Consider the following 27848-nt stretch of genomic DNA (forward strand, 5'->3'; position numbering starts at 1 on the left):
CCCCGAGCCATTCTCAGCCCCTACGCACAGAGCAGGGATGTCCCCGTCCATTCTGGGGAGGATGTGACAGTCTCTTGCCTCACCCTGCGTCTCTTCCCTCTGAACTGCAGGATCCCTCCCTGCCTCCATGCGGCCTCTCCTGTTCACTCTCTTCCTCCTGCATTCCTGCCTCCATGAAGGAAACAGCAACCTCCCAGAGGACCTGACGTTGCTGAAGACTGAGTTTGCACTCCGCCTCTACCCGAGTGTGGCAGAAGACAGAAATGGAACAAATGTTGTCATTTCTCCTGCCAGCGTGTCCATCCCTCTGGAGATGGTGGAGTTTGGAGCCCCAGGGAACACTGGCTGGCAGCTGGCAGAGTCCCTGGGTTATACCACCCAGGGTAGGAGACTGCACGTTCTCCTGCTCACTCTGCTGTTCACTCTCATTGTCACTCTCACACTCACTCTTATGCTCACTCTCACACTCACACTCACTCTCCTCCTTGCTCTCCCACTCCTCCTGCCTCGGGAGATGGGGCACTCCATGCTGTCAGTCGTGGGCACCTAGAGAAAGATGACCACTTGACAGGAATGTAGCAGAAGGCATTTAAACTGCACATTGTGGTTACCCTTGTTGCTTTTTACAGTTCCTTTTTAACTTCAGGTCCCATGGCAATTTTTCCATTTCATTTAACAATGCTTACGAGATGCCAGGCCATATTCGACGCGCCTCACAAATATTAATTTAATTAATTATCACAACCACCCTATTGAGGAAGGTAATTATATCATCATCCCTATTTTAGAGATGAATACTAGGCACAGAGAGTTTAAGCAACTTGCCAAAGGTCACACAGCCAGTGAGTGGTAGAGCTGAGACTCAAGCCCAGGCTGTGTAGCTCCAGAGCCCATACCCTTGACCAAACTGCTTACATAAATCTGTGACTTCTAGATAGTGCTGTATCTACCAACATGTTTCTCTGATTATGTATTTTAGAATGATTCTACTAGCAGTGGCAAGAGCCTCAGGAATGCCAGGTCAGGCATACCTGGCCTACCCTCAAGGCCTCTGGCTTAATGTTTGGCCTTGGTAGCAACCTACCAACTTCATGCTAACACAGACACTCAGCCACATAATTTTTTCTCTGTCTTAGAATAAATTGACAATAAATAATGATGGGAGTTACATTTGTGTAAGTTAACATTTTTTTTACTAAGTACAAGAACTAATACCAACACAGTCTTAGTGAGAACTTCCTTTGAGCTAGAATCTTGAGGTGGCAAGGAAAAGATAGCACTCAAGATGTCAGGCCACAAGTACGAGCTGTGCTTCCCTTCTACCTCCATCCACACCCTGTCCCCTGCCAAAACAATTCTCGTGATCCTGCTGGCCAACAGACAAATGTATTTTCTCTTCGGGGATAACCAAAGACAAACACAATTTATCGAGCTTAATTTTTCCCAGCAAGTATATTACGGAAATGGACATAGCCATGGAGCTATTTTTTCAGCCACATGAGATTCAGTGCAATGCAATTCATCAAGTGCTCTTGAGCGCCTGCCTTGCAGGCCGGTGCTGTGCCAGGAGCTCGGCATTCAGATCTAGAAGGAAACTCTGAGCACAAGCAGCCCGGTCTCACAAGGCGATGCATATAGAAATACACTCTCATGCAGGGAAGAGTATTTATTTGAAATCAGTTAGTACAGGGGGGATGATTTAGTCCACTGGCCGATCAGGAAGGCTCCCCAGAAGACATGACATCTGAACGGGATTATGAAGAACAAATAGAAATACGACAGAGGGGCAGGCATTTCAGCCTAAATTAAAACAGGGTCTCCGAGAGATCAGGATTAAGAGGAAAGTGAGAAATGCAGGTGTAGCTATTCTGCAGAGAGAGGGGATTGATCGCGGTCAATTGTCCATTGTCAGGTACAATCATGGTACCTGGTTAACCAAATATGATTAGCAGGGTTTCCATGGAGCCCATTCAAGAATTACCATGTCGGGGCCGGCCTGGTGGCTCAGGTGGTTAGAGCTCCATGCTCCTAACTCCGAAGGCTGCCGGTTCGATTCCCACATGGGCCAGTGGGCTCTCAGCCACAAGGTTGCCAGTTCAATCCCTCAAATCCCGCAAGGGATGGTGGGCAGCTCCCCCTGCAACTAAAATTGAACAGGGCACCTTGAGCTGAGCTGCCGCTGAGCTCCGGGATGGCTCAGTTGGTTGGAGCGCATCCTCTCAACCACAAGGTTGCCGGTTCGACTCCCGCAAGGGATGGTGGGCTGTGCCCCCTGCAACTAGAAAACGGCAACTGGACCTGGAGCTGAGCTTCACCCTCCACAACTAAGATTGAAAGGACAACAACTTGACTTGGAAAAAAGTCCTGGAAGTACACACTGTTCCCCAATAAAGTCCTGTTCCCCTTCCCCAATAAAATCTTAAAAAAAAAAAAAAAAGAATTACCATGTCAAGAATGCTTAATAGCCAAACTCTGTGGAACGTAATCCTACCTTTTTCCCCCCTTACTCACAAACTACTTTATTATCTCATGGGGTCATGGTTAATTATTATAAACAGGACTGGACCACTTACAGAGTTCTGGTTAATAGAATACCTCTGTAGTCTGGTTTACCCCAAGATAGCTCAGAGAATCAGGTGTGTGCTACTTAAAACAATCCACCAGGGCCCACCACATGCCCTGGCCCAGTCTTTCTTTTCCTAGTCAATACAGACCAATAAACCATGTGTAAAACTCAGCATTAAAGCATGTCCCAGAGTCTTGGGGCCTTGTTCCTGTTTAATGAACAGAACGCTCTAGCCACGTTTGCAGTGGGACACGAGGACTCTTCTCCCTGCGTTTTCCATCAATGTGTGACAACCAGGACCTTTGCCAGGATTCCCACCTGCTGCTCACACAAACACAGCCCGAGATTCAGAACGGACACAAGTGGTATCCCCAGAGAGCACCTTTGTTTTCACTACATGAAACATACAATTTCCCGATGTTATAATTTCTAGGGATTTCCATCGCTTTTCCACATAAATTAATAAAGAACATTTTACAGCTTTCAATCAAGCACAAGAATCCTGCTAGAAACACAGGCCTCAGAGATGGAGGTGGCCTTGGAGAGAATTCTGTTTGATGATGGGAGTGGATTTCACTTTTACAGTCATGATGTCATTTGATCCCTATAGAAACCACATACAATCTCTAGGTCTCCATTAATAATCACCATTTTACAAATAAGACAAGAGGTTAATGATTTGGCAAGACTCAGCTCACCCGACGGGCAAGTAGTGGAGCCAGGATTCAAGCTCCAGATTCCCTGACTCCAAATCCTATGTTCTTTCCACCGTTCCTGAGCCCCACCCAAAGCCACTGAGCAGTTGCATAAATAGATAAGCACCTTGTCTCCTCTAGTTTTCCCAGAGGTATCCTGTTACTTGCTCAGCCCAACCATACCCTTTGGACATCATCCCAAACTTAACCCTCTTTTAATTTTCAGGCAATTAAAACGATCAGCATCACAACAATGGTTTTTATAGCTTGAGAATATGAACCTTATACGTACATGAACCTCACAAAGTCAGGACCTGTCAGATGCAGTGTCACATTCAAGAAGGCTGGTTCAGCAAATGTGTTAAAAAAGGCAGGCACCCTCCATGCCGGCCTCGCAAGCGAGTTAAAAGACTGGTCTGCAGCAGGACCCATGAAGATACCGCTTCTTCTTCTAGCACTTTCCTCTCACTCTGCGCCCATCCCAGGGACCTTCTCCTCAGACCCCCACACCTTCCCCAGACATTCCTGATGCGTGGCAGCCCCCCAACCCCGCCATGGTTTTCTTTCCCCTGCCTCCCTTCCTGCCCGACATTCTAGTAGACTCTGTAGCCCCTGTCTAGCAAGAAAGATGGCTTTTAAGGAGCAGGAGGCCGGGAGGAACGAAGGCAGCAGTGGCAGGGCTCTCGTTCCAGTGCTGCAGGGATGAGCACTGGTAATCACTCACATCCGCCCCTTTTGCCCTGATGCCAACAAGGCCCCAGGCAGCGCACAGCAATAAGGCAAAATCGCAGGCTTTGTGCTCCATGTGCCTCGTGCCCACATTCATTCCAAGAGGGAAAGGCTCTCTCGAGCACAGGACCAGAGTGCCCCAGCCCACCTGTCCTTCACCTGTGGGCAGGAGGGCAGTGAAGCACCCCCTCCTGCAAGCTGGTGACACTGAGCAAGTTTACTCATTTGTGTGAGCGCAGCTCTCTCATCTGTACACGGGAATCATAATAGCACTTAATTCCCGGCATTGTTGAAAGAATTAAACGTGATCACGAATGTAGAGCGTTTGGCACAGTCTGGGAACACCGTCACCCTTCCTTACTTTTTATTCTGGCCGTGTATGTTCCGACACCGTCTAGGAAAGCTCTTCCCGTGTGCAGAGGAGCAGGGGCAGACCAGGCTCAGGTGGAGGAAAGATTTCTCAAGCCAATTCACTCCAGTGCTTTGCTGAGTCCAGCTGAAAGAACGGCCGGTCCCCTGGCCAGAGGATGCGGGTACAAAGAGGAGAGTTCTGTGACCATCCTAAGGTCACACTACAGTTTGGGCCACAGAAGTGACTCAGGTCGCCCCTGGAGACAGTCAGCATTCTAGAGGAACATGATTCTGTAAGTACATAGTAGAGGAAAACGTGATTATAAGGTGTTTTTTCATTCCTTTCTTTTCTCACTAAAATAAAAGGCAAGCATTCGAGTTAGGCTGTAATTCACGAGATATATATATATATATATATATATATATATATATATATATATATATATATATATACTGAGCTTTTTTTTTTTTTTTTTCCATTGCAGTTGTAGATTCTAAGAAGCAGTTTTAGTAGTAAAAGTTTACGGACGAGTGAAATCTGTCCAAAACTGTGTTCCATGCTTGGTGGCTGGGGGCCCTGGCCAGGGTTTATCCTGGATGCCCATGTCCCCCCTCCCCACCCTCAGAGAACTTTGGCCAGGCAAGTTGGGGGTCTCCTGCTGCCTCATGGCCCGGCCTCTGTGACATGAAGGGTGTCAGAGTGGATGGGCCCCAAGCCAACTCAGAAATACATCCTAACATGTGTCCTGAGAGAAACAGCCAGGTCAGGGTGGTGCAGGAAGAGGGTACAAATCATGAGCCTCAGAGGAGATTTGTGGACAGCCACAGAGCTGTGCCCAAGAGGAAGGAACCACTGGTGAGGGCGACAAGGGAAGGGCCATGTTTCAGAGCCAGCCTGCCCAGGAAGCGGACCTGACTGCTGGAAAAGCCCAGCCTGCATGTATTGGGAGCAGAAAGCTTGGGATACTCAGCTGTGTTCTGACTCAGCAGTAGGTAAGGCCTCACCCCAGCTCCTGATGCCTAGGAGAGAATAGAAACCACAGACGTGAATGATAGAGTGAAAAAGAAATCCACTATTGATTATGGAGGAAAGGAAGCAATCTCCTGTATAAGCAGTAAATAAATGGAAGTCAAGCCGCCATCCAACAACGTGGAAACTATCAACTCTCTCAAATGCTTATTATTTCCTCAGCCTTCTTGCAGGCACTTGCCGACATTAATAACATGAGCTGTCTGCTGGGGTCAAGGGAGTGGGGGATGGGACGTGTTCTTACCTTTCCTCTGTGTTTCTCCAATTAAAAGCATAATTCTAAAACAGCCTTCACCCAAATGTCACTCAGGCTTGTGATGTGCAGTTGTGGGGATGGGTTTTCGGCCCTGTACAAGACAGATTGACCACCTGACACCCTGGCTACTGTCTATCAGTGTTAATTGATTTCATAAATATTTGAAGCCCCACCGCACTGCACACCAGACCTGCAGCTTTCCCAGCCCGCTACTCTAGCACTGCTCAACATTTCTGAATCAAGAAGTTACGGAAAAATAGCCTTGGGATGTCCACAGTGTTTTTCTAGTCAACTTAATCACAGCCTGATTTCTTTCAGAGCTGGCATGTTTTCCCCCCAACTTGTAATCTGTGAGTCCAGGCTAATTCCCGAGTGATTTAGCTGTGACTAGACAAAACTGACTGTATATGGTAGATGAACCTTATAAAACAGGAATTGATGGGGCCCCATTTCAATGCAGGGTGCAAACAGAGTTGTGCTAACTCCCAACTCACACCATTATCAATTTATCCACCTTTCTCACAGACCAAACGGTGAGACAATTCTTGCATGCTATTTATGCCAAGCTACGCAACTCCAGGCAAGGCACCAAGATGGAGCTGGCCTGCACCCTTTTTGTGCAAGCAGGAATGTCGCTCTCCCCCTGTTTTCTGGAGCAGGTCTCCTGGTGGAGCAACTGCACCCTGGAGCCCGCCAACCTTAGTGAGCCCAACAGCACCACCATCCAGACCAAGGACTGGGCTTCCAGACAGAGTCCAGGAAAGAGAAAATTGTCCACCTCGATGAGGACATGTCAGGTGACTAGAAAGAGAATACCACCCATTACTTGTCAGAAACCATGTGGATGGGTCCTTGGGCCTCCTTTAATTGCAGCAGAAGTTTGTCCTCTAGGGAGACCCTACCCTGACTTAAAAATTCCCTGTCTCAGCTCATTGTGCTGCCAGGGGGCCAAGGTCACAGTTAGCTGCTCTCAACCCCAGGGCGATTGTCCTCTAAGAAAGAGGAGCATTTGGTGCAGCCGTGCAGAGTCTGGGTCCAAGCTGCTTAGGTTCAAATCTAAGGTTTCTGTCTTGGGCAACTGTGTGGATAGTAGCTTCCCCACTAACAGTATGTGCTTTTGGACAACCTCTCCAAGACTTGGTGTCCCCCGTCTGTAAAACTGGGAATAACAAGAGAACTGGTGGACGGAGTTGGTGAGGGTTTATGAAAGCATTTAGAACAGAGCCTAGCCCAATGTATGTGCTTATTAAATAAGTAAAGGCCTGAAACAAAACCCACCCCTTGAGGGATGGTTGGGGACCCTGGAAGTTGTTGTCTAAGCAAAAGCCCTGCCAGGCATGAGGTGCAGCAGTCGGCAGCTGGGGGATGGGGTACAGCGAAGGCGATATTGTGCAGCCTCTCCCAGCACAGCACTCAGCCCCTCCCAGGGGTCTCTGCCTGAGCAGCGCATGCCTAATGCTTCCTGGGAAACAGCCCCAGATGGAACCATCCGGAACCAGCCAGAGCATCCCAACCTGTTCAGGAGAGAATTAAAGCTTGGTCTTCAGCAACAGCTCGTTATAAACACGATTCTGCAGCGAATAGGTACGAACAAGCAGGCTAAAACCCAACTTCGGGGTTGCCTCGGCGCCCTCCGAGCATGTACGCAGACATCAGCCACACAGCCGCTATCCTGCTTGCAGGTGAAGGCCCAGGGGGCTGGACGTGGGACCAAGGTGGAGCAGCATTTGCTCAGCAGGTGCTTGTTGGCACCATGTCGTTTCAAAGCGCTTGGTGGCAGAGATTCTCCTCCACGGACACTCAGCTCCCGCCTTTCACCTGTGCACAGGGCTTTGTCCTCCAGGCCCCCGTGATGTACCAAATGGCCGAGGTCAGCTGTGGCGAGCTTCTTTCCCACCAGCCACGTCTAAAGTGAGAGACCCTCGGAAGCAATGTGGGCCAGGAGAGGCCAGGTCTCTGCTCTTAAATGGTCAGGCTGACTTTTCCTGTGGTTCCTGCTGCTGTGCAGTGTGTAGAATAAGGAAAGATCAGGGAGCTGTGAAACTCAAAGGGACAGGCAGGAAGCAGATGGGGAAGAGAAACCCATTTCATGCTTGACATTTCCCTCTGCACTTAGTAAATGGAGGAGTTAGTGTGAAACCAAAAATGTTTGAACCAAACCCCCTCCCCCAGCAGGTATTCCCATAAATTGAACACCATTTCACTGTTTGGTGCTGACAAAGGATAGAAGGTTGAGAGTTGTGTCTAAAAGGCTCTTGAAAGCATGCTCACACTGAAAGTACCATGGTCCTGAAATACAATTGTTTTGCCTGCCCACCCTGCCTGATGGTCACTCATCCCGGACAGTGGGTGGTGTGTCATGCCAGTGAGTGCCCCCATCCCCGCAGACCGGTGTGTGGTGTGGACACTTCTGTGGGGCCCCAGCAGGCAAGAGAGGAAGGGACCCCGCTGCCCTGCTGCTCACACCTCCTCTCCCTCATTGGCGGGGCTCAGCTCCCTCCACTAGTCCATTGTCTTCTTCCATTAGTCCATTGTGGGACTAACAATGTTCTCATCTAAGAAAAAGGCAATGAAATTTAAATCAGTGTTTTAGAAACTGTAGCATTTAGAAAACTGCTTTGAGTCCATGCAGGACATATTGTGAGCGCTCAGTGAATTTATTCATTTGTTTATTCGACCAATAATCATTACTAGAGGTCAAGTAAGATGGGACTGGAACACCGCCTTTGGGTAAGTAAATGTACATTTACGACGTAGTGCAGTTCTTGTTCCCAACACCTGCCTGTTGCTGCTGTGACTCGTGGTGGGTAAGCTGACTGTTAGCTGCACACTGGTTGGTGTTTCCTGATGCTCTTGTGCTTCCCAGGATGCACTGCACGGTAGCTGGCACGTAACAGAGGCTGAGCAACTACTGTTTGGACAGATAAAGTAAGGAGTGTGAACCATGCCCCTGCCTTTCCTCACTGAGTTTAAGATTTTGCCTGAGTGGCCAGCCAGCTCTGCTGGCCCCCAACACTAGACCCAGGCCTCGCCGTCCTTCCAGGGAAGGGATGGGGCCTGAAACTTCCCGGAGGCAGCCAGGTCTCCTCAGCCTGCCTGGATCGCTCCATATTACTTGCCCTCCCGCCCCATCACTGGGTCTGGCTGCTGCCTGTGCATTCACCGGCAACCCTTGCTGGGTCTCCCTGTTTCTGGCCATCTGTGTCCGCTGCCACCTGTCCCATTAGACACTTCTGCAGTTACGCTCTGCTCAATGGGCCGCACTTGTCTGTGGCCAGCCACTGCCATTACCCACAAACTCCCAGCTGTCCAACAGAGGACCTATTTGCTTATGTCACAGGGTATAAATTATCTGTCCTCAGGTCAAATCATGTTGTGTTTGTCCTATGCAGTGTTCTAAGAATTGAGAAATTTCATGTGACATCTGGGTTTACAACTTTTGTTCAAATATAGGAAGATCTGGCACCAAGAGCCTGGGTCCCCACGTGGCTACAATAGGCCAGGATTGGAGTACCTGCCCCTTTAAGACAGGGCCTATGGTTCTCCCGTGTGTCATAGGCCCCACCATGTCCTGCCACTGCGGGCCCTGTGACTCAAACATTGTGAAGGTATCTTAGAGATTATGGTCCTAAGACCAGAAAAGGTGACAGCAGCACCCAACAATCTTTGGTCTTAAACTGCTTCCTGAGAGTGAGGTAGACACCCTGTTAATAAAATGTATTGTTTTTAGTTCTGTGAGCTGGCCCTTCCCAGGGTCTGGCACTGGTGGTCCCCCTGGCTCCTGGGACAGATCTAACCCCCGTCCACTGACCTTCCAGGCCAGTACCAGGACCCTGTGGGCCATCAGATGGAGGTACTGGAGCTGGCTTATCTGGGAAGTGCAGTGAGTCTACTCCTGGTGCTGCCTCGTGACCAAGACACCCCGCTGAGCCCCATCTCACAGCCAGCATCATCCACATCTGGACTCCAGCCTGAGGAGAGCCAGGACGGACGTGTTCCTGCCCAGGTAAGCAGCTGCGTTGTCCTCACTGGGTGCTCTGCAGCCTAATCCAGGTGGCCTGGTCTGGATTGGAGAACCCGGGCAGTCTTACTCCAGGGTCTGCCCTTAACCACTCGGCCAGCTTGTCTCATGCACCCCTAGAGGTTAGGCCAGGGAGAGTTACCCTAGAGTTTAGGTCTATTTCAGAATCACTGCTGACTAGCTCATGACACAGACTGAAAAGAACTAATTTCCTGGGGTCTTCTCAAGAGGGGATACCATACCTTTACTGGGCCAGACTAGAGCCCCCCAGGACCCCACTTCAGCTTCATGCCACAACCAGTTGTCTGAGCAGGAAAAGAAGGGCAGTGCAGTTACTTTGGGAGAATGTACCCCAAATCCTATCACATTCTAAGAGTACTCGTATACAACTGTCATTTTTCAAAGATTCTTTCCAGAGGTGAGATAGCTTACGTAACTGAACAAATACAGATGTAATTCTAATCAGGAGCCAAATTAAGGCATACATATTTAAGACTTTACATCTCTGTGCTGAAGTTTTCCTTCTTTCACCTCTAAGTAAATAGAGGTGAGACTTTCTTTAAGAAACCCCAATAGGTACAAATACAAATTGTTAAAAAGTTAAATGATGGGGCTGGATTTGGCTTGCCCAAAGCAAAACCTATTTGTAAAACTCACTACTTTACAAAAGATTCCTCATTGAACTTCTTTAAATGGTAAGCTTTTCCAGCACATTTGATATCAGAGTACATTTATAATTCATTTGTAGACCAGCATTAAGTGAGGACTGTTGTCCGAGGGCTCATTTTCCGCATGTGGATACTTCACGCTGCTTCCCACTGCCCTCCTTACTGATCAGGCTCTCCGCAGTGCTGAGCCAGACGCTTTGGCTGTGCTCCCTCGGGGAGTTAAAAATAAGTCCGGGCACTAGAATAAAAACACACAAAGAGAGACCCAGTAAGTTAAGGGTCAAGGTCTAAAGTGGCATCTGGCATAGCCAGGGCAGAAGGTGAATTTAATTCTAACGTAAAGCTTATCTCTCCACACCAAATATTTGGACTCCAAATCAAAGCACGAAGTCTGGATATTTCAACAGATCTCTCTGGCACAGACCAGAAGCAACACAATTCTTTCCATTATGTTTGAGGGAAGTTCAGTGAAGGAAGAGGAGCTTTCAATGTTAAAAGTAGAGAAGAAATGCAATCTGGTGTAGAAATTTGCCACAAATCTTTTTGGAATTAGGATACACATGGGTGACCTCATCCTGCAGCAGCTGATGTAAGGAAGAGGCCCCAGGGAAATGCCCAGCTCCATTGAGAACTTTCCATTGTCACAAATTCTGCTTTTAGAACTCATAAACTGGAAGGAATAACCCTGAAAAACACTAGAGGACAAGAAAGGGACGGGAAACCAGAGATAATAGTAATGCACGTATTAGTTAATACTTGACTTCATCTTGAAAACTTTTTTTAAAATTAAATTTATTGGGATGACAGTGCTGAGTAAAATTTCTACAATATGTCATCTATATATTGTATTGTGTGCTCACCACCCAGAGTCAGTTCTCCTTCCATCACCATATATTTGACCCCCTTTACCCTCTCCTACCATCCCCCCCTTACCCTCTGGTAAGATAACTTTTTTTTTTTTTTTAATCTTCCTAAGACTATCAAGACTGCTATCCAAAAAGGATAGAAGTTTTTAGGGAAATGAGACTAGTTCATGAGCAAAGCTCACCAAGTTAAAGAAAAAACAAACAAACCAACTAGCTTTTAGGGAATAAGTAGAGAAAGAATTAAAACTACTGTAGGTCTGAATTTGGGTACAAAACTGTGGACCATGGTAGACACAACTCAGTTTCTGAGCAAGAATTTACCTCCAGTTTTGCAAATCATTCCTTCATCATTTAATATGACCTGCTCTAAAGTCAGCGTATGGTCAGCCTCCATTTTTCATTTAGTAAGAGCAAAAACTTTTGGACACTATGTTGATCCTAAAATTCATATGAAAATGCATGGGACCCAGAATAGCCAGCTAAAATGACCTTGAAAAAGAACAAAGTTGAAGGATTCACACTTCCAATTTCTAAACATACTAAAAAACTACAGCGATCAAAACTGTGTGGTACTGGCAAAAGTATACACATTTATGCCTATAGAATAGAATTGAAAGTCCAGAAATAAACCCATACATTTATGATAAACTGATTCTGACAAGGGTTCCAGGAAAATTCAGTGGGATTTATCAATAAGTGGCACTGGGACAACTGGATAGCAGATGCAAAGAATGAAATTGGACCTCTACTTCATATCATAGGCAAAAATGAATTCAAAATGGGTGGTAGACCTAATTATAAGAGCTAAAATTCTTGAAAAAACATAGACATCAATCTTCATGACCTTGGTCAAGCTATGGTTTCTTAGCCATCACACAAAAAAGCACAAGAAAAAGTAGATTAATCGAACTTCATCAAAATTAAAAACTTTTATGCTTCAAATGACACCATCAAGAAAGTGAAAAGACAGCCTACAAAACTGGAGAAAATATTACAAATTATATATCTAATAAGGGACTAGTATCCAGAATATGTAAAGAACTATTACAACTTAGCTTCTGCCAAAAAGGCAGCTGGGATTTGGTAAGGATTGTGTAGAATCTGTAGATCAATTTGGGGAATATAGTTTTCTAACGCTATTACATATTCCAATCCATGAACACAGCATCTTTCATATTCTTTAGTTTTTTTCAGTGATGCTTTTTAGTTTTCAGTGAACAAGTTTTGCACTGCTTTTGTTAAATTTATTTCTAAATATTTCTAAGTATTTTATTCCTTTTGATGTTATTATAGATGGGATTTCATTTTCAGATTGTCCATTGCTAGTATAAAGAAACAGTTGATTTTCGTATCTTGATCTCATATCCTATCACCTTGGTGAATTCACTTATTAGCTCTAACATTCTTGTTTTCCTTTGTGGGGGATTCCTTCAGATTTCCTATATGTATATAAGACCAAGTCATCTCTGAATAGAGGTAGATTTACCCCTTTCTTTCTAAGCCGGATGCATTTTATTTCATTTTCTTTCATCACTGCCTTGTATACCGTCCAGTACAAGGTTAAATAGAAATGGTAGACACCCTTGTCTTGTTTCTGACCTTAGAGGGAAATCATTCAGTTGTTGATCATTAAGTATGATGCTAGCTGTGAGTTTTTTTGTAGATGCCCTTTTTCAGGTTAAAAATGTTTTCTTCTATCCCAAATTGGTTGAATGGTTTTTGTTTTTGTGTTTAATGAAAGTGTGTTGGATTTTGTCAATTTTTTTTCTGCATCTAATGAGATGATCATGTGGCCTTTGTCCCTTATTCTATTAATATGGTGTTGTTCATTGTTGGGTTTTCATATGTTGAACCTACTTTGCATTTCTGGGGTAAATCCCACTGGGTCATGGTGTGATTTACATGTTGCTGGATTCAATTTGCTAGTATTTGTGGAGGATTTTTGTATCTATTCATAAGGGACATTGACCTATGGTTTTCTTTTCTTGTGCTATCCTTGTCTGGTTTTGGCAAAGGGTGCTTTTTTTAAACTCAAGATATTTTTGTAGCATTTCTTCTGGACAGGCCTTCATAACCATAAAAGAAAAAAAAATCACTCATCTTTTATAATCATACCTCACTTTTACTATTATCTTTAGTTACTAAAAATTATATTACCCAGTTTTATCACCTACCATAATTGCCATACTTGGCTGCAAACATCCCTTAGCTCATTTGCGGTATCACTGAGAAACAGTAAAATCACAATGGTAACAATAAAGTTCATGAGCTGTGTTGGGCATTGTTCTGAGTACTTTACAAGCATTATTTCACTTAATCTTCACACAGATGAGGAAACTGAGGCCAAAAGAGGTAAAGTAACTTGTCCCAGGTCCCTCAGCTAGTAAGAGGCTGAGACAGGAATCAAACCCCAGCATTGGATTCCCGAGTTCATATTCTTAACTGCTATATCTCAGCATTAAGCGTCTTCAAAGAATGTGTTTTAAGTATTTAAGAAAATTTCAGAAGAGGTGGTCCAAAATTTTTTTGAGAAATGTCAGCATTGGCTTGGAGAAAGCATGTACCTTTTCTAGAAACTATTCTGAAGATCCAAAACCCCTTTATGAGAAAATCTCATACTTTTGTTTAACAAAGTTTGGTTAGATTTCAATGAAAATTATCTTCCATAGTAATTTTTTTTTCCTGGGATGGGAGGGGGGGTAAACTTGACTAAATTAGTACGTATGGTGCAGAATTTCATGCAAATGAGGCGTGCCAGCCATGTGATAATTTAAACATATCTAAACAAAAACAAAAAGGACAAATGCACAAACTTACTGCTGCTTAGATCATTGCAGCTTCTAAGACCCAGTTTCTTTTACTGATTTAAAAACAAAACAAAACAAAACAAAAAAGTTGTGTCACATTGTCTTGTACGGCAATGAAGACCTTTGACATGAAATGATCTTGTCCATTTCTACGTGGATTATAGAAAAAGACGATCTAAATTTCATTTTGAACTTTTTTATGTTTAAAGAAAAATAATGTCAGCAACCTTTTAAAGTTGCTTCAACAGTAAAATTTTAAATAACTTGCCCTTGGGGAAATATTGCGAAGTTAGTGTGCTGATTCTTCTAGCTCTCAGCACTTGCTAGGAAAACCAAAGCTTTAACTGCATTCCTTCCCTGTTGTGTGTCGAAGGCACACACTGCACACAGCAAACATGAAAACATGTCTTATCAAATATAGACATATTGAGTCGAAAAAAAATAAAATAAAATGAACATATTAAATGAGACTCTATTAATTGTCAATTAGTCGACAACTTTTTTTCTGCACCTACTATGTGCGAGATGCCACACGAGGTGGGAGGTAGCGAAGTGTAGATGGCAAGCTCTGCACTCAGACAGCCTCGACGTGACTTGAGCCCACTGCACTCTCATTATGTCATCCTGGGCAAATTCCTTCAACGCTTTGAGCTTCAGTTTTCTCGTCTGTAAAATGAGGATAATAATAATGTAGTTATGTGATCGTACAATAATCCACATAAAATACTTTTCTTAGTGCCTAGCACATAGGAAGCACTGAGTAAATGTTAATTATTAGGAAATAAAAAATGGAGAGGGATTGCCTCTCTTCTCAAGTAGTTTATAATATTATAAGTAACAGGAATAGGAAGCAAAATATTCAATGTATCAAATGAGTGGAACAAAGTGTGAATGGGGCTTTCACAGCCAAAGGTTGCAAAACAGCTGGAAAAGAGGGGATAACAATTGAAGTGGGCTTAGAGGAAAGGACAGTGATTCAAAGGCCATCAAGGGAGATGGAGGATACCTAGAAAGAACAGCAGAAGCAAAAGTACAGAGGTGGGAAGGGCCCTGTGTAGTTAGATTATTCAGTAAGTAGGGTTTACAGGAAGGAACAATGAAAGATAAAGCTGCAAATGAGCCTGGAGAACCCTGACTTCCAAGTTGGGAGTTTGGATTTCATATGGTGTGTATGAAAACAAATTGAATGAAAATTTTAAATGAAAGTTGATGGTTTGTTTTTGTTTTTCAGATTTAGGATCCAAAATCATTTTGACTTAAAAAGTATTTTAAATTCTTGGGGAGTCACCGATCTTTTTGATCCACTCAAAGCTAACTTGAAAGGAATTTCAGGTAACAACAGTTCTTCCAAACTTTTTCGCATTGTGTTCGTAGGAAGTTTTATCATATTTTGATTAAGGAATTCTCATTTCTGCAGAGCCTTCAGTGGCAATTAGCCAGAGTCAATAGTATTTAAAAGAATAAAGAAGGTGCTTTTCTTTCATAAGAATGTGTTGCTTCTGATAAGTCAAATTCCGGTGGGGGAGGAGGTTTCTTTTAATCTGTAAGTACCAATTTCAGAGACCACCTTCAGATAAGGCCAATGACCACAGGACACACTACAACTCGCCCTCCCTCTGCCCATCATGACGAGGAGCAGGCCAGAGCCATTGGTGCAGCAACACAGCTATGGATTCTGACTTCCCACCGTCATGCCAGCCTCACAATCACCCTGTTTCTGCCTCCCGCCCTCTACCTGTTCTGTCCTCTTCTAATGAGCTAACCTTGAAACGTTTCCTCATCCACCCAACTTTGTTTCTTCAAATTACCTATGCACCTGTAACCTTGCCCTAAAATTATCTCCTTCCCAGAGTCCATATTAAACTTTTCTGCCCACAGTAGACATGCTATTACTATAGGAGCTGTGTTTTCTTATGATTTGATAGCAGTAAATAGTAAATAGATAGTAGTAAGTTATCTGTACGAAGATGACACTGTAGCAGGCATTTTCATTGGCCCTGATGTTTTCCTTTCCTGATGAGCTGGAGAATCTCTATTTTGAATGCTAGAACTTACAGCACAGAGAAGTTTCCTGCTTCTTTGCTCAGAATCTTCTTTCTTAAGCAATCACAGAAAATATGGGAGTTTGGTCTGCAAGAGAAGTCTTGGCTTGGGCTTTAGATGTGTCCAAACAGACTAACTGGCAGAGATTTATCAAATAGAACACAGAAGGAAGAATTCATTCTAGAATTTTTAAAATGCACCAACTCTGTACTCACTGTTTAAACGTGCAAAGAAATAAGCAAAGCGATAGTCAAGTATGTGGGTGCAGTGCCTCTGACAAGGCTTGGCACACAGTGGATGCTAAGTAAGTATTGTTGACTTGGTTGAACGACTCAAACAGAAACTTTCCCTGGTAACACAGGCATAATCTGACATTGCAGAGGAAGACGAGAGGTCACGGAAAGAGCAAGGGATGAAGAACTCGAGTGCACTCTATCTTTAATAACGTGAAAAATCCGATCACAGTGTCCTCTTGCAATTCTGGAGCTCAGCCACGGCATCTTGGTTGATGTCAACACCATCCTTCTTGAGATCATTGTAGTTCAAAACTTGGGGGCCATTCTTGACCTTTTCTTCCACACCACTCTACGGGCAATTAATCACTATGACTCATTGATTGTTCCTTCATCATTCTTAAATCTCTCTCTGCTGTTATGTCCTAGAAGTACATTTTAAAATGCCATCAATCCTGCGCCCTCAAATAGGACTGAGCTTAACCCACACTGTGCAGCTTCCCTACCGATAAAGACTTCCAAAGCCCTTAAGGGCCTCTGACTAGATCTAACCTAGTTTTAAAATAACCTTTTTTTAGATACCCAACCTCATTTTTAAAAATGCAATTAAAGTCTACTTGTATTTGTTTAAGTCAGCAGAAATATGGGCTCATGGATCTGGTTTCTTACATAATTATTAAGCAGTTACCATGTGCCAAGTATAAAGCTTGCATTCATGTTTCCTACGGGTAAAACACACCAGCCTTACAATCTTCTCCCATAATGTTTTGTTCCTTTAAGGTAGGAGTTATCAAATGGTGGTCCAACACCTGTTTTTATAAAGTTTTATTGAAACACATCCACTTCCACTTATTTACAAATGATCTATTGCTGCTTTCCTGCAACAGTGGCAGAATTGAGCAGTTGCAACAGACCCCATATAGCCCACAAAGGCTAAAATATTTCATATCTGGCCCTTTACAGATAAAGTTTGCCAACTAAAGTATTGCTTTCTAGTGGCCCTTCTTTAAACATAATCAATAGACTAGTCACTTCTGTGCCCAAGTGAGCTATTGACTTAATTCTGGAGACATAGCCACTAAATCTAAGGAACAGCTCCATCATTCCTAAAATGGGATAGCTACCACCCCCTTCACGTCTTACTTGTGGAAATCAAATTCTTTAACATACAGCAAACTATCAGCAGAGAGTAAGTGATCAGCAAATGCTGGCCTCCCTTCCTACAATTAACACGAGGTGACCACGCAGTCTTGTACTATTGATGGAAGCTCAACCACTACAGCGGAACATGTGGCCTTTTCTTTTCATTTGGTTCCAAAGCCCAGAGTCATTTCACTCAAATTCTTCTTCCCCATTTAAAATTCCCCTATCTCTTCCTTCATGGCATCAAATCCTTTTTCACTGCCCGAAGAACTTACTCAGTAACATTTCGAGGCCCCACTGGGCCCAGGGTATAATTTTTCTCCTCAAGCATCCTTGACCCTACCTATCATGAAGCTTTTAAGAGTAATCCCAGTTTCACTTACACTAAAGATACTCGCTAGAGACGCACTTCTTGATGAATCCCATTTCCTCTAGGATCAGCAGGCTTGATACAAAACCATGCTTCCTAAATCCAAGAAATATTCCTTGTGCACGAACTTGAAACTCTAAAAAAACTATTTTATTCTTGACTTTTATAGGGAAGTAATTAGTTTCCAATCTCTGCTCAGTAAGATGTACGAGCTCCTGTGATTACAGCAAACCACCCATAGTTGTTTGGCTGTACAGTGATTCACTTGCGCCACACCTGAGGACTGTTCTGCAATCGGTCATCGGGATGGTGACATAGGTCCTTTCTGAGGTCAGTCCCCATTCCAAGAAAACCAACTAGCAACTGTGCACAAGCAAGTCACCATTGTAAAACTCCCAGAACGCAGGGTGAGGCTGAAGCACTCCTCTGAAACACAGAGAAGGACTGTATTAGAAGCGTAAGAGGAATGGCCACACTCTGACTGCATCACGCCTCCTCCCGGCTGACACAGCACTGCACCAACAATGCCCGCCGGGCCTACAGTTTCTCCAGTGGGAAAAGAGAGCCCAAGGTAGACATCCAGCGCACCCAGAGTTACAGGATGCTTCCTGGCAGGCCCCCTCATGTCTCGCCTCACAAGGACCACTGGGGATCAGAGAGAAATGGAGAAGTGGGGGACAAGGCTTACAGTAAGCATGTTCCTGTTTGCAGTGGCACCTCAGCAAAGACCCCAGCCAGCAGCAAAACCCATCTGCAGAGAGGAGCCAGTGGCCCTATCTGGACAGTTTGGTTAGCAGCTCTGCCTGATTTGGGTCCCCAGTCGCTGAGCCATACTACCACCTCACTGAGGCAAGGAAGCAAATTTAAAGCCCCACCCAACAGCTGAGCATAATCTCAAGTCACGCCCAGTCAGGAAGCCTGGCCAGAGAACCCAGAGAGCCAAGAAGCCCATTGTATAGCCCTGTTTAGGCGGAGAGTCAAGCCAGCAGCCCTGCCCAACTGTTGAGCATAGCCTCTGACCCCACATAATCAGGGAGCCTGATCAATAATAGTGGGCAGCCTTGGAGCCGAGCCCACAATACTACCAAGCTACAGGACCAGCGTACAGCACTACCCACCCAGAGAGCCCAGCCTAGAGTCCCACCCAACTTCAGGGCACAGCCTGTGCCCCACCTAAATCCAGCCAGCAGCACCATCCAGTTGGGAAGTGTGCCTGAGACCCCCACTTAACCTGGAGCAATTGCAGAGCTCAGCCCATAACAGCCCATTCAAGGCATCAAATCTTGGCACCACCCTGCCAGGGAAGAGCCTGAAAACTCACCCAACCAAAGCTGATTGCAGGGCTAGTGGTGCGACCTGATTGTGGAGCCTAGCCAGAAACTTTACCCAAATGAAGAGCCAGGCAGCAGTCCCACCCAATCACAGAACCCCACCAGCAGCATCCCCCAGAACCTCAGAGCATACTCAATGGCCTCGCTCAAATACAGACATCACCAGCAAGCTCCACCTGCCCAAGAATGCTACCAGCTGACTGGTGGAGGTCAAAGGCAAGCCTGTAAAGTCTGGAAGAGGAGACTGCTTTCTTAAATGCACAGATACCAACGCAGGAACTCAAAAATAAAGAGGAATCAGGAAAAGAAAAAGAGGACCACCAAAAGAAATTAAGAAAACTCCAATAACTACCCTAGAGAAATGGGGATCTATGAACTGTCTGACAAATAATTCAGAATAATCCTCTTATATAGTTTAGTAAATGACAACAACACAGACAACTAAACAAAATTAGGAAAACAATGCATGAACAAAATAAGAAGTTAAACAAAGAAATAGAAACCATCAAAAGCAACAACAAAAAAGAAAAACAGAAATTCTGAAGCTGAAGAATACAATGACTACACTGCAGAATTCAAAAGAGAGCTTCAACAGTAGATGCAACCAACCTGAGGAAAATATCAATAAAGTAGATAAGTCATTTGAAATTTTCTAGTCAGAGGAGCAAAAAGAAAATGGATGAAAGAGTGAAGAAAGCCTGTGGGAGTTGGGGGACATGCATAAAAAAGAAACAATAATGCATTATGGGAATTCCAGAAGGAGAAGAGAAAGAGAAAGGAACTGAATGTCTATTTAAATCAATAATGGCTGAAAACCCCAAATTTGAGGAGAGAAGTGGGCATCCAGATTCTTGAGGCCCAAAGGATCACAAATAAGTTGAACCCCAAAAAAGGGCTACACTGAGACACATTGTAATTAAATTGTCAAAAGTCAAAGACAAAGAAAGAATTTTAAAAGTAGCAAGAGAGAAGAAAGAAGTTACATACAAAGAACCCCCGTAATGTGATCAATGAATTTTTCAACAGAAACTCTGCAGGCTGGGAAAGAGTGGGATGATCTATTTAAAATATTAAAAGAAAAAAAACACACCTGTCAACCAAGAATAATATACCAGGCAAAGCTGTCCTTCATAAATGAAAGGGGAGATAAAGATATCCCTAAACAAACAAAGCTGTGGAAGTTCATCATCAATGGATCTGCCTTATAAGATATACTGAAGAATGTTCTTCAAGCTGAAAATGTTTAATGCTAATTAACATTATAAAAACATGTGCAAAATCACTGTTAGTGGTAAGTATATAGTCAAAATCTAATTACCTAAAATTGTAATGGTGGTGTATAATTAGTTAGAACAAATTCAATAAAGTTGCAGGATATAAAAAAAACATACAAATATCAGTTGCATTTCTATACACTAACAGTTAACTATCTGGGGGAAAAAAATAAAGAAAACAATCCCATTTACAATTGCATCAGCAACAATACTTAGGAATAAATTTAATCAAAGAGGTAAAAGACCTCCGCACTGAAAACTACAACACATTGATGAAAGAAATTGAAGAAGACACAAATAAATGGAAAGATAGCCTGTGTTCATGAATTGGAAGAATTAATACTATTAACTGTCTATACCATACCAATCCTCAGATTCAACACAATTGATGCCAAAATTCCAATGGTATTTTTCACAGAAATAGAAAAAAAAAAAAGAAAAAAAAAGATCCTAAAATTTGTATGGCACTACAAAAGACCCTGAATAGCCAAAGCAATCCAGAGAAAGAACAAAGCTGGAGGCATTATACTTTCTGACTTCAAACTATATTACAAAGCTACAGTAATCAAAACAGTTTGGTGCGGGCATTAAAAACAGGCACAAAGGTGAATGGAACAGAGCCAGACCTCAGAAATAAACCCATGCATATACAGTCAAAAAGAATTTGACAAGGGAGCCAAGAATACTCACTGGATAAAGATAGTCTCTTCAATAAATGATGTTAGGAAAACTGGATATTCACATGCAAGAGAATGAAACTGGACCCCTATCTTACACCACTTACAAAAAATTAACTCAAAATGGGTTAAACTCTTAAGTATCTGAAATCATAAAACTTCTAGAAGAAAACATTGAAAAGAAGCTCCTTGAAATTCATCTTGGCAATTTTTTGGATATGATACCAAAAGCACAAGCAACAAAAGCAAAAATAAACAAGTGGGACTACATCAAACTACAACCTTCTTCATAGCAAAAGAAACAACTTACAAGATGAAAAGGCAATCTATAGAATGGGAGAAAATATTTGCAAACCACATATCTGTTAAGGGGCTAATACCCAAAATATATAAGGAACTCATATAACCCAACAGCAAATCATCATCATCACCATCACCATCATCATCCAATTTTAAAATGAGCAAAGGATCTGCAATAGACATTTTTCCAAAGAAGATATTCAAATGGCCAACAGGTACATGGAAAGGTGCTCAACATCACTAAAACCAGTGAAATGCAAATCAAAACCACAAAATCACCTCACACCTGTTAGAATAATTATCAAAAAGGCAAGAGATAACAAATGCTGACAAGTATGTGGAGAAAAGGGAATGCTTGTACACTGTTGATGGGAATGTAAATTGGTGCAGGCACCATGGAAAACAGTGCAGAGGTGTCCCCCAAAAATAAAAATAGAACTACCATATGATCCAGCAATTCCACTGCTGGATATAAAGCCAAAGGACATGAAATCATTATCGCAAAGAGACATCTGCACCCCTCTGTTCATAGCAGCATAAGTTACAACAATGCATGGAAAAAATCTAAGTGTCCACTGACAGATGAATGGATAAAGAAGTTATGAGAAGGAAATCCTGCCATTTGCAATAACATGGAAGAACTTTAAGGGTGTTATGCTGAGTGAAATAAGAGAAAAGGACAAATACCGTGTATCAATTATAGGTAGAATCTAAAAAAATCTTAAAAAGTAGATTGTTATATGCTGGGGGCCAGGGGAGGGGTGGTGGTGGTGAGGAATAGGTGAAGGTGGTCAAAGGGTACAAATTTCCAGTTATAAGTCCTGGGGATGTAATGTACAGCATGGTGACTATAGTTAACAATACTGTGTTTTATATTTGAAAGCTGCTGAGAGTAGATCTTAAAAGATAATACACTTAAAAGTTGTAACTATGTGAGGTGACGGGTGTGTTAACTAATCTTATTGTGATAATCATTTCACAAGATATATATCTCAAATAATTACATTGAACACCTTAAACTTAGAGTTATAAGTCAATTATAACTCAATAAAGCTAGGGCAAAGAGAAAGAAAGGTGTGAGGAGGGGGCTAGAGAAGAATGGAGAAAGAAACTAATCACAGCCTAGTTTCAGAGCCATTTCAGATTCTTTTTAGCTCTATGTGTCCTGGCTGGGAGCTATGTGATACACTCTCCATCTTTTGAAACTAAGTGATAAAAAGATGAGAAACTAGAAGTAAATTCAGGTGATAACTTTTTTTAAGCCACTGAATTTTCCAATAGAAAGTAATAATAATTTAAAGACAAAAGACAAAGAAAATATGTTTATCCTGCTTTATGTGAAGCTGATGATCAAATGCAGGGACATTGATTTACATTTTGTAATCTTGTGTTTACACAATGTCATGTTATAAAGACTCTTAAACCTTTTGAAAGTATAACCAACCACAAACAAAGAATGATGGTCTCCACGACCAAAGGGAAGGGCCAATGAAACAATCATTTGGATGAGACTTACCCAAGACCCATTCTGTCCTGTGTCCCTACGGTTCTATAGATACCAGCCAACATTTCCTTACAAGTGAAATCAGATTAAAGAACAGTAAGGCCGCTATTTTTAAGAGGAAATGAAACACATGTGCAGTGTGAGCAGCATCTAGTACTCATTCATCCGACATTTACTACACAGAAGCAGTTATACTGGTTGAGTAAAGTACAAAATATTTGAAATGAGTAAGACAGCTTCTGCCTCCTAAGAGGTAACAATCTAAAAAGTAAGGTTAACATGTAAACATGTTAGAAGATGTAATAGAAGAGTAGAGACTAATGCCAGGAGGGAGAGTAAGGAAGAACCATACTCATTTGCTTTGGATATTAAAATGTAATGTATGAGTAACGGGTTTATGGTAGGCTGGTTTCCCAGAGTTGTGTTCCCCAGAAAGCTAACCTGGTAAATTTGGAGAAAGGGGAGGGTGTGGATGGTTCCATCGTTAAACACATTTTATAGTCCTCCTGTAGGACTCACTACCAACCAACATTAGCAAATTGGCGGTTCTATGAAGTCCTCTACTAAAAACAAAAGCGTCAAACTACTCAACCTGCATTTCCCATTTGAATTAACCAGGGAACCCTTTTACTAGCACCTGTAAACAATCTTGGGAACAAATTTTCGGAAAATAGGTTGTGTGACCTCAATGGCATCAAGCTGCTGCTAACACTGCAGGAGAGGATGAGACCAAAGCCAGGAGAATCCCTTTGTGCTTGGCCCCTTTTTAGGTTGATTTCATTAATTGCATATCAATAGCTGCTTAACAAAAGTAAGCATGAAAGTACCTGTGATACAACAGAAAGCAAGAAGAAAAACAAACCCACAGATGACTCCTTAATTCTTTTTCCCCCCAAGGGTCACAGCACAATTTTTATGACATGGCACTTAGATCAAGTTGCTGAGTCATGTCACAATGTCAGGACATATTTAGTGACCCAAAACACTTATGCCAAATAACTGTTCTGAATTCTTACTTTGATCACAAATGTTGGTCTTCTGAAATGTTAACTCTTACCAGAGATGAAATTTAAGAGATGTGGACGCTGGGGCCTGACAGGTTATGGGTCTTGGCTTACGGCTGTGCAAACATGTAAATAACAATTATTGCACCATTCCTGTACTGTGAGGGAGAAAAGCTATTAAAATGAAACTCATCAGTTGCAATCTCAAGAAATTGAAATAGCCAAACCCATCTAACTGGACTCATTCATACCAACTGGTCCCATTTCTCACATGTGCCAAGGTGCCTGGACTCTAACACATACACGTTTATTGTATTTTAGCTGATAAAGGGTTTCATAGTGAACCTCTGCGCATTTCACTACCATTTATTTAAAATATTAGTAGTAATGAAGTCACAGATTAGTAAAACCTTCTCATGACCATCAACGAACCATTCTTTATCCACAATTATAGAAAATTTCTTTTCTGAAAGATCTGCAGAAAAAGACCAAATACTAAAATAATCAGATTCTTCTCTGGTTTTAGGACAAGTGATGCCAGGTGAATGCTTCCATTTTTTCTCTTTCTCTGGCCCTCTCTGGTCCCCTTCAATGATGCTGGAAAATAACTCTTCCTTACAGAGAAATCAGCCAACTCACAATTTCCTGTGCACACCTAATTTACAAGATGGATGAAATGCTGCATATTCTATACTGTGGGCTGGTTATATTCTCTCATGACCCTCATTTGCCATCTCCTTATATGTGCATGAAAATGCAAAACAATTTAAGTAGTCTAAAACAAAAGAAGCTTCAAAATACATAAACACCAAAATGAGTAACTCATACAACAGGTGCCTTTCCAGGGGCATGCTCATGTTGACTGGAGTACTTTTTGAAAGGTGGTAGGGTATGTGTGGAGGGATGGGTGGAAATGGACACTGCAGTCAGAAAACCTGTATATGCCCAACTCTACTTCTTAGCAAGAGTGTGACCTGAATTGACATACTAATAACATACTAAAATGAAAAGATTGGACAGAATGATTTCTAAGTTTCTTCTAGTTCTAAAGATTGTTACCTTTCATTCTTTACTGGGTCAAGTACCATTTCATTGGGGAGAGTTGTTTAAAATTAATGGTTAAATTGCAAAAATCTGTCAATTCCCCTAACTTATCACTCATAGTCTTATTTGCTAGGCTTATCTTTGAAATTGTTAGCACACAGCCATCTATTCTAGTTCTAACTTCTCTTTTTTTTTTTGCAGGCTCTAGCCCATGAAGCAAGTTAATTGCATAGCTGATATACAGAGTGCAGTCCTGCATTAGACACAGTCTCAATACACTGAATTATGCCTTTTAAAGCCCATAGTGCAAACCTCTGACTTAGTCATTAAAAGTGGCTCTTAAAACAGTCCAATATGGCATTCAAGGTACAGCATCTCAGCTTGAAAATGCAGATTCCTGGACTCCCAAATCTGCATTTTAACACATACTCTGGCGATTCTTGTACCACCAAAGTTTTAGAAATACTGGCTGAAGATAAGATGTAAATATTAACTAGAAACTATTTTTAAAATGACTATTGAAACAATAAGGCACAGCTCCGAATATTAGATTTTTAGATAACTATCAAAATTGAGGTTTTGAAAGTTGCATAAAATATTGTACCTTAAGAATTTTCCAAACAAATCTCTCCCTAGCTACCAAGTTAGCAGCAGTTAAGTACTGTGCATTCTTTAAAAATGTACTCAAATCCCTAAACTAAATGCATCAAAAATGCAATAAGCAATTCACATTTTTATTTCCTGGGGTTGGGCCAAGATGAATTTTATGTTTCTGAAGCGATCCACAAAGTCAAGATTGAGGTTTCAGAGGAAGGCACTAAAGCATCTGCAGCTACAGGTATGCTCAAAACGGGAAGTCAGCGACACTGGGTCACACTGCCGCCTGGATTAGGTTAATCCAGTTCAATTTTCACACTTCTAAAACTTCCCACCGGAAACCCCAAGTCCTGATGTGATATAGCAGTTTTAAAAAAAGAAATGTTAACAGAGAAAAAAGTTTTTGAAAACTGATGGAAGAGCTATCAATTTTGAAAATTTGTACCATCATCCCCATAAAAAAGGAAGAGTCATTCTGATAATTACCTTCATTAAGGAATTTATTCCATGGAATAGTTAAAAAAAAATTGACATAGCATTCACTAAGTGGTATCTTTTCCTTTTAATTTCCCCCATTTCACCCCGTCATAAATCTGAATATCATTAGAATGCTCTTAGTTCTTCAAAAATCAAGGGACATAACTGACTTCATACCCAATTTTAATTGTGGCTTTCCTCAAATGAATAGAAAATGCAATGGGATTCTTCTATTACCTTTCCTGCAGCTCTATTGTTACTGAAAAGGTCTTGGATTCCTATTTGTAAAGCAGATCGACCATTCATCTTTTTCCTGAGAGAACCCAACACAGGTATTACAGTATTTTTTATAAAATTCCGATAAATTAAATATTTATCAGCATCTCTCTAGCAACAAGGGTTCATTTGTCCACTGCGGCCTAAATCAAGCATTCCCTGTAGCTCGTTTCTATGGTGCTTCAGAAGCTTCCCAGTTGCTGTGTTGTATAACTGGAGAAAGGGGAATATTTTATAACTACAAAGGAAACTAATATCCTCCGTGGGATTTTTATTCCCCCCTTATCTCTCAGCTCATTTGTAGTTGATGTAGATTTTAAAATTCAGGTTTCCACTTCTGGTGAGACTTAGAAAAATCATGCAAGTAAAATAAATGATAAATGCTTTTTCCATTGTTGCCTAACTTTGGAATTATAGGATAAAAGGTAGTTCCTTCAGACTACTAGAGTAGCCAAGTAGTGGTTCTCTGACACTCAGCAACCCTAATATTCTAATGAATGCACCTGGATTTCTTTACTTTTTCTGTTGATCTTTCTCAAGCTTGCTGAAATGACACAAAAATCAAATGTTTGCCCTTGTTAATTTTAATTCCCACTATACCACCTCGATCTAAAAACCGGTATGGTATAGGCAACAAGCTTTCAGCACATAGGACAAGCAGAAGTCCTTTAGCATCAACTACACTGAAAAAAGTATTCAAATTATTCTTCTTAAGGTTCCCCCTCCCCCCTCTGACAATTATTTATCAGCTTAGGAAGGAAAAGAGATTCTCAGTAAAGAGTTGTTGGCAAGTCTAAACAGTGTGTTAAAAGAAATAGGATGGAACAAGACTAACAAAATCAAGCAAAAGTGGATCTACTTTAACTAAACATCAGGCATTATTTTTATTTATGGAGAGAAAAAAGTCAAAAGTTAGAATAATGAAAATTACGCATAGGCTTTATACAAATTGTTAAGGAAATACTGTCAACATCATTTTATCTGAGAATCATTTGCATACTGCTGTAACTTGTGCTAGAAATCAAAGGAACACTTGTGACAAAAAAGATGGAAATAATCATTCACTAGGAAATACTCTATTTGGGGATTATTTGGGTAGAAAAAGTCCAACAGAACATATCCTGCTAGTATTTCACCATGATCATCCCAACCCTATATATATTAGATGAAAATGTCACATTATCACTCGGAACAGGCAACAGAGAGCCCTCTCTTAGAAAGGATACATGTCAAAAAATGAAAGATGAAAAAAATGACAGGTTCCAATCCTCAAGAAACAAAGACGCAGAACTAAATTTGAACAGAAAGGTCATTGTCAAAAGCTGATAGCCAATAAAGGTTGATGACAGTTAAGAGAACACTTTCTCTTTTGGAATTCAACTGCATGAAAAAGACATAAAATCTTTAAAGTAGTAAGGGACACACCACTATTTCTATGATAGGAGTTTGCAGAACAGCCTTAGTAAGCAGAATGAAAACATAAGGCTAATCCATACCCAATGGACATCTAAACATAGGCCTCTGAATTTATTTACCTCCTTCTGGGAGGCACTTGCTCACATCACAAGGCCATTCTTCTGATGACA

The 27848-nt window shown here is 42.1% G+C and overlaps 2 protein-coding genes across 2 annotated transcripts in view; one reads left to right on the forward strand and one right to left on the reverse strand.

Moving 5' to 3' along the window:
• SERPINE3 (serpin family E member 3) lies at positions 1 to 26516 on the forward strand. The gene is given in 11 exon segments (XM_019752159.3): positions 1 to 383; positions 6153 to 6380; positions 7292 to 7507; positions 9446 to 9550; positions 9553 to 9591; positions 9594 to 9633; positions 15221 to 15321; positions 22142 to 22147; positions 25670 to 25750; positions 26235 to 26335; positions 26337 to 26516. Coding segments are annotated over 11 exon segments (1353 nt in total). The 5' UTR covers positions 1 to 127.
• The window catches only part of INTS6 (integrator complex subunit 6), a 92652-nt gene continuing 79320 nt past the window's right edge, over positions 14517 to 27848 (reverse strand). The window contains exon 19 of the transcript XR_012495567.2: positions 14517 to 14655. The gene's annotated coding sequence lies outside the window, so the exon portion shown is untranslated. The remainder of the gene's footprint in view (positions 14656 to 27848) is intronic.

This window comes from Rhinolophus sinicus, chromosome 16 (genome assembly GCF_057876585.1).
Source record: "Rhinolophus sinicus isolate RSI-liver-muscle chromosome 16, RSI-T2T, whole genome shotgun sequence".
In the NCBI taxonomy this organism is placed as follows: Eukaryota; Metazoa; Chordata; class Mammalia; order Chiroptera; family Rhinolophidae; genus Rhinolophus; species Rhinolophus sinicus.